This window comes from Callospermophilus lateralis, chromosome X (genome assembly GCF_048772815.1).
Source record: "Callospermophilus lateralis isolate mCalLat2 chromosome X, mCalLat2.hap1, whole genome shotgun sequence".
NCBI lineage: Eukaryota > Metazoa > Chordata > Mammalia > Rodentia > Sciuridae > Callospermophilus > Callospermophilus lateralis.
The window spans coordinates 97171533-97178667 of NC_135325.1; the positions used below are offsets into that span (position 1 = coordinate 97171533).

Genomic DNA, 7135 nt, shown 5'->3' on the forward strand with positions numbered 1-7135 from the left:
AACTGAAATTGCTCATTTCAGCCAGGAAAAGGAGTGACTTAAAGAAAAAATTTACTAGTTTTTTTCATACTCCTACTGGTAACTGGGGTTATCTCTGGGGAGTGGGATTATGGGGAAGAGATGGAGCTTTCGTTTTTGTGGTCATTGGGTGCCACTTTATAATAAAAAAATACATTTCCAGCTTGGAAATAAACAACAGAAGAAAATTCACCAGTTACATAAAAACAAAACAAATTTTGTACTTTTGGCATTCTATAGAAGATGTGTCATACCCACTTAGCAGAGTGTTTTTTTAGGCCAAATTATAAGGCATATGATGAATGAGAAGTGTTTGTGTGGAGATATTAAATGAAAATATTTTAAAGCCAATATGAAACTAAGGAGGTTTTTTTTATAAGCTAGAGATATGAAATTTCATTTTCAGTGTAAATATCAGAACCAAGCCAGGTACTGGGATTCTTTTTCATTTATTTCTGACATTTGCCACCTCATGTATAAACTTTAAAATGGTGTGTTCGCAAGATTTGTCACATAACAAATGTGTGTAATAAAGTAAGTGTTTGGAGGCTATTAGTCCACAAAGATATCTATTGGGGGGAGGTAGATGGGAAGGATTATAACTTATACACATTTAGGCTTATGTGAGGATGACATAAATATAAATGATGAGAAACCCATTCTCCTAGTCAGGGCTTATCAGACCTGATAGCACAAACCAATATATTTTTTTTTCAAGAACAGGCTTATTAAGTCAGATAGAAAAATGGTATCTAGGCTCAATTTTCAATTTAATTTTTTTTAAAGGAACCAAGCATTGCTTCACACTTTGCAGGTATTTCTCTGGCATGGAAAGGAGGTCCTCAAAAGGAATTGCCAGGGGGGAGTTACTATATAGGAGTTGGGGGTGGCTGTAATAATCAAATGGGAATGCTAAATGCTGAGAGTCTGGTTATCTAATGGAAGCATGGAAGGTAGGGAGAATGAAGCAGTGGTGAGTCTTATGATGGGGTTGCCTGCCCCAGGTGGCTTAAGTGTCATTTGAAGCCTGAAAGAAATCCCTGGGACAGCTCCTAAGACCCGGTCATTCTGGGAAGCCTCACTGCAGCCTCTAGAAGCAGTGATAGAGAGATGCTGCCTAGACTGCACCATAAGGAGGGAGGAGAGAGAAAAGGGGGAAGGGGAAAGAAAAATCAGGAGGGCCTTGGTGGTGAAAGCGGGGGGTGGGTGCCGTGTTGGGCCTTGCAGCCTCCTGCACACATCCTTCCACCCCCAGTATGGAAGAAAAGCCTCAGTAGTGCCACCCTGGGTTAGCCCCACCATCTATCTTGTCTTCCCTGTGCAAGCCACCGGAGGTGGGAGGGGCTGGCAGTCTCCCCTGACGTCAGCCTCAAAAGTGAGGGATGTGACTCATCAGGGTCATTTTTGATATAGTACTGTGCTTTGACCATTTTACATCAAAATTTAGAAGTGGTTTGAGCCTTTATAAGCACCCATATAGTAATGTGCCAATCACACCCTGGGAAGAGAGGTTACAATTGGGAAATGTGGTTCCTCTCCAGTGAGACCTGAATCCAGGAAAAACATAAAGGCCCAGAGACACCTGTAACATCAGGGGTTTTTGTGTGAGATGGCTATTAGGGATGCAAATGGCAAACTGATGAGCAGTAAGCATGATGAGCAAAGTAAGCCATTCAGACAGCCTGGTGCTGGGAAGAAAATAGAAGAGGGGCGGGGTGGGTGGGATGAATAGGATTTATTTCTTCTGTTTATCTGAAGATTAGTTATCCTTCCTCTCTAAAGCAAGGCCACTAAGTCTATTTGATGATAGATACTTAGTGAGTCTATAAGTTGGTTCTAGGGAAGGACTGTAATGTAAACTTAGCAACCCCACCTCCCATTCTTGTAAGCCTTCCATTCTCCTTTGTCACCCCCACAGGATCTCTAGCCCCCCCCCCCTCAAATTGGCAAAAGAGAGTTAAGGGAACATCTGGATAGATACAAGGTATCTTACACGGAAATCATGTAACCTTACAGATAAACTGGAGGAGTGTGTGTGTATGCATGGTCTTGCTAATTTGTTTGTTTCACCAGCCTGTCCCTTCTCCAACTGACCTTTAATTTTCACGGCTCCTGAGTCTTCTTTGCAAATATCACTCTAACTCTTAAAAGCACAGGAGCCAGGTCAGAAAAGTGACTCAGCAAACCACATGGTGTCATTCGAAAATCTATTTCCCCCCTCTGCTTTAGAATTGAAAATTCAGTCAGTTGAGAAACCCAAAGATACTACAACCCCACAGGGTTCTTACCTCCAGATAGGATTTGCTTTGGATAAAATTGCTAAGAAAATGCTCCCCTCGTTATGCTGGATTATCTGTTCTTGGTCCCTCCCTGCTCCCCCATCAACCCTTATTTTACACTATAAGGACCACAGTCGTGTAAAATTATTTTTTTTCTAGTTGCACTGGGGGAGTTGACTACTTGGTGAAGCTCCTGGGTGAATCTTTTCAAAATGAAGAATCACCCCTCAATTAAACTTCACTGTCAATTTGACTTAATACAATCGACATCTACTTACAGCAAGACATGTGGATAGTATGTTCTATGAAGATGTGGCCAGGGATCTTAAAAGGTGGCTTATTATGTTTGCTTAAAACATTTTCCTGGTGATTGTTTAATTTTAGAAGGAAAAGAATCTTATTCTAATTAAGGTACAATTTGGGGTTTGCCTTCAATTTTTTTTTCTGTGAACCTAGCATTGTTTTGTTCCTGTTTTGCTTAGTAAACTAGCACATCATAAACTAAGACACTATGAGCTAATTAAAAACAGCAGCAGGTACTTGAAAACAGTGCCTATCACAGTGTTTAGTATCTAGTGAGCAGTCGGTACTTGTTGAATAAACAAGGGGCAACATCTCAAAATTATCTCCCTTCTAATTAAAAAGGCTTGGGAAGAATTGTGTAAATAAATATTGGTTAGGTTCATAGAACTGATTTTTTAAAAATAGGGTACAACTGAGGGCTCCCCAGAACTGAAGGCCTTCTGGACATCTGTGTCACAATACCAGTATCTCCCACTAACCCATCCCTTTGGTGCCCAGTATATTTATGCTTAAACAACAACTGCTAAAACCAACAGCAGCAAGAGTCTGAAATCTCCTCACCGGCATTGCCTCCCCCCACCCAGCAGCCTCCCTGCAGAACTACTGCAGCCCTCCCTCTCTGCAGTGCCCCACCTCCATCCCAGAATCCCAAGGACAGGATGCTCAGCTCTAGAGGCACCCAATTATTTGCTATCTCCACTCTTCCAAATACAGCCAGCTTCTCCCTCCTCTGGGTTTTCCTCCTGATCAGAGCCCCCACCTGCATTGCGGTCTTTGATTCCCAGTCCCTCCCTTCATTTGAAACCTGCTCAAAATTCACCTCCTCCAACTTTTTCTTGATCAAGCTCTTTCTGCTCCATTCACTCATTATTTCCTGTCCCTAAATTCCTAGAGACCATACTCAGTATTTTAACTGGAACTGCTACAATTACAATTGTAACTGTGGGTCTGGTCCACAGCCCACCAGTTCCAGGACTATGTATCTGACATGAGACAAGGTGTGGGCTGCTTAAAGCACAGGATGTTGTCTCTGTCAACTTGTGTTTTACCTTGTACATGTTCTTGATTACCCCCTCCCAAGAAAGTAGATAAGGTGTGTAATCTTTATTGGAGCGCAGCAAAGATGGAGGCTCAGTATCCTGTCCTGTATGCTGTGATATTGACGATTGGCTTATTCTCAGGGCTGATCTTTTGAAACGAACCCATTAGGATTTGCTTACCTGAATCTGCTTTGCCACACAGGTCATGGATGGATCCCAGGAAGTCCCCCGCTTTGAGAGTCCGTGCAAACAGGTGGCTGCCCACACAAGAGCTTCAAAGCTCTGCCAGCCTCCCAAACATATCTTTAAAGGTGCTGAAATCCACCACCTCTACCCTCTTAGTCAATTCTTTGAAAGGAAACAGCCAAGGCCTCCCGGTGAATTATAAATGTGTTATTTGGGAAGGAAGGAATGCCCTGCTGTAATAGAGATGCCTTAGCGCCTGGGGGCAGTGTTGCCAAAATGGAGAAGGGGGTTTCTAGAAGGAATGGAGGGGCGCAGGAGTCAAATTACCGGCTTTATAATTTTCAAGCGCATGCTCCGCTCTGAGTCTTGCTCATCCCCAGGCAGCCAGCAAACATAGAGTGCAGGCACCTTGATGCACTGTGTGTCTGTGTGTTTAAATTTTTATTGTTTTGGCTGCGGTTGTGTCTTGACTGTAAAGGGACTCCCCTCAGAAATGCTGCCCATAGAGGCTGAAACACTAACCCACCCACTCACTCCCGCTCCCCTCCTGCAAGGCAAGTGTGGCATTGCCAGAGCTAAGTGGGAGTAGCTCCTAAGTAGCCTAGACGCTGATTCAGGCCTGGACTGTGTGGGACCAGTGCCAGGGGACTCCGGGGAGACTCCCATGTTCAAAACTGTTGGAAACCCAGGGTTACCACTCAGCTCAGGAATTTGCTCATGCCGTAGGTCTGCGGACTTTAAAAAGCGGAATGCGTGGCACCGGTTCCGCGTCCGTATGAAATCTATTCTTTTCCCACAGTGTTGAGAATGGGCAAAGCCCACTTAAGTTTCTTGTTGTGCAGACCTTCTGAGAAACACAACACGGGCTGAGGGCCCTTGGGAGTCCAAGAAAGAACTTTCTTAGTCTTCTTCCCCCAACCCACAATGCAGTGTGTTAAGTAGCAACCCTTTATGCCTTGATCTTCCAATATGCCCACTGAGTCAGATGCGCCAGGGCGATGAGGCTTGATTTGCAGGTGGTTGCCCGCTGCGGGAATGGTCGCTGAGGAACCCTTGCCCTCCTCCACCCAACCCTTCCTGGAGCAACAGCTAGGCGTCGGGGAACCAGGGCTGTGCTGGCGCCACAGCTGGCCAAGGTAAGGAGTACATTCTGTGTGCGTGCGTGTGCGTGTGTGTGTGTGCGTGCATGCTGGAGAAACAGCAAGAGAACCCTGGGGTTAAGGCGGGGGCGGGGGAGTCTGGTACTGCTGGGCTCTAGATTCGACTCTGGTCTCCTTTGTGCCCCGTTGCAAAACAACTACGTCCTAAAAAATGAAAAGAGCAAATTCTTATGCTGAATATGCAAAACCATTGAAAATATGGATCTTTCTCCTATCCCGTAGATAACAGTTTCTGGGGACCCTTCTGTGAACGAATTTTGTTGAGATGGTGTCTTTTGCAGGCAGTAGGGAGTTGGCATAAGAGATTCAATCTTCTCCCCGCCCCCTCCCCTTGAGATGTTCCAGCAAATTCATCATAGAAAACCTGAGCAGAGTGAACAGCAGGAATCCGGGTCGGAGGGATTTTGCAGGGTATAAAGTAAGTTGGAAAGAGCGAATTCGATTTGGTTGAAGTGTATCCGCGGCGAATTTTAAGATTAGGTGGGATCAGGGTTTGACAATCCCCTCCTGCTCTCCTGGGCTCCAAATTAATTTCTCCGCCCAGTGAAATCATAGGGCTTGGGAAGGTGTCTAACAGTTGAGGGGGCTGGGTTTGTTTTTGTTGTTGTTGTTTGTTTGTAACTACCAAATAACAGCTTTGAGGACAGCCAAGTTGGTGCCCAAAGGTAGCGGTTCCCCAGTTTCCAGGAGAAAAGGTGTTGAAAGGGGCCCCTCCCCCTCCAACCACCGTGAGAGGAAAAGCGCGACTTCAGAAGATGCGCGGGCTCGCGCTTGGTCTTCTTTCTCGCACTCTCACTTGTCCACCCCACCCCCTTCCCGTGTTTTTCACACTCACGCACATTCCGTGCATTTGGAACAGAATAGGAATCAAATTCAAGGAATGTTGATCCTGCGCTGCAGACGGCAGGGCTGGGCTGTCTTGAGTGATTCCTTAGGAATTCCCCTCCCGCCAGTCCCCCCTCCTCCTCCCCCCGCCCATCCCCCAGGGTTGCGCAAACCCGGGTTAGAGAGGTGCAAATCAGCACCCCCCATCATCTCTGCAGCTCTGAATTTTAAGGCAGCTTCAAGAGAGTTGGGAGGGGGCGAAGATCCTGCTTCTTCTAATTATCCTTAGTCGTGAGCTCTTAGAAGTGACGAGGACTTTGCAAAGAGGGAGCGTCGAATGGAAAGCGAAGGCGCAGGTTGAAGGGAAATGTTTTGATCCCCAGACAGCTGGGATTTACCTCTGGCTGCAAGTCTGTAGACACACGCACACAAACACGCACACACCCGCACTCCTGGGCAGGGATACTCCGCCTCAAGCTTGGCGCTCCAATCTCCGCGCGTCGCCCCCCGCCACAACCGGGCCGCTTCCCTGGGGTTCTGGTCGGCCACCCTGACTCTGGGGCTTGTGGACCCCCCCTAGTCCCGCTTCCCGCTCTCTGGCTCTCAGGGCGACTAGGGCGCTCGCAGTCCAGAGGGCAGCGCACTCACCCCTTACTGCCGCCTCCCGGAGATAGGGAGGCTAGACTTACCCATGGAATCGGGCAGGGACATGTCGCTGGACCGCTGCTGAGTCAGGGACTGATGCATGGTGAAAGCTGCCCGGTTGCCCCAGTGCCCGAAGCTGCTTCAAGCGCCCCCAGCTCAGGGCGCCCCGCAGAGCATCCTACTCCGAAGCTGCCTCTGCTGGTCCCTCGGAGAGCTGAGAGAGACTGCCTCTGGTTGAGAGCTGCAGCCCAAGTGCCGCCTCCCCCCCTCCCTTCCCCTCTTCTCCCTCCCTCCTCTTCTGCCTCCCTCTGCTCTGGGAGGCAGCAGCATTGTCGGTCCGTGCAGCGGTGTGCGCTTGCGCAAGACCCCCCCTCCCTCCCCCTCGGCCTCCCCATCCTAGTTATCCACCTCCCAGCCTCCCAAGCCAGACAGGGAGCCGTTTTAGCCCCTTGGGGCCAGGGCTGCGCAGAGAAAGGGACGGAGGCTTCAGCCTGAGGCCAACCTACCTTCTCTGTAGTTTGGAGAGAGGGTCTTGGGTAATCATATTGTTTTAGGACTTATAATTGGGGAGGGGGACAGAGTCAGAGGTTTAGTGGAGAGAACACACACACACACACACACACACACACACACACGCACAATTTGTGCAGGTCTGGTCTTAGTGCTTCCAGAATGACAT

At 47.8% G+C, this 7135-nt stretch overlaps 1 protein-coding gene across 4 annotated transcripts in view; it reads right to left on the bottom strand.

The window, feature by feature from the left end:
* The window catches only part of Tmem255a (transmembrane protein 255A), a 56086-nt gene extending 49502 nt beyond the window's left edge, over nucleotides 1-6584 (bottom strand). For all 4 annotated transcript variants that reach the window (XM_077107019.1, XM_077107020.1, XM_077107018.1 and 1 more), the window contains exon 1: nucleotides 6501-6584. In XM_077107019.1, coding sequence (XP_076963134.1) covers nucleotides 6501-6558 — 58 coding nt within the window. In that variant the 5' untranslated portion in view covers nucleotides 6559-6584. The remainder of the gene's footprint in view (nucleotides 1-6500) is intronic.
* Between the last annotated feature and the right edge of the window lie 551 nt (nucleotides 6585-7135).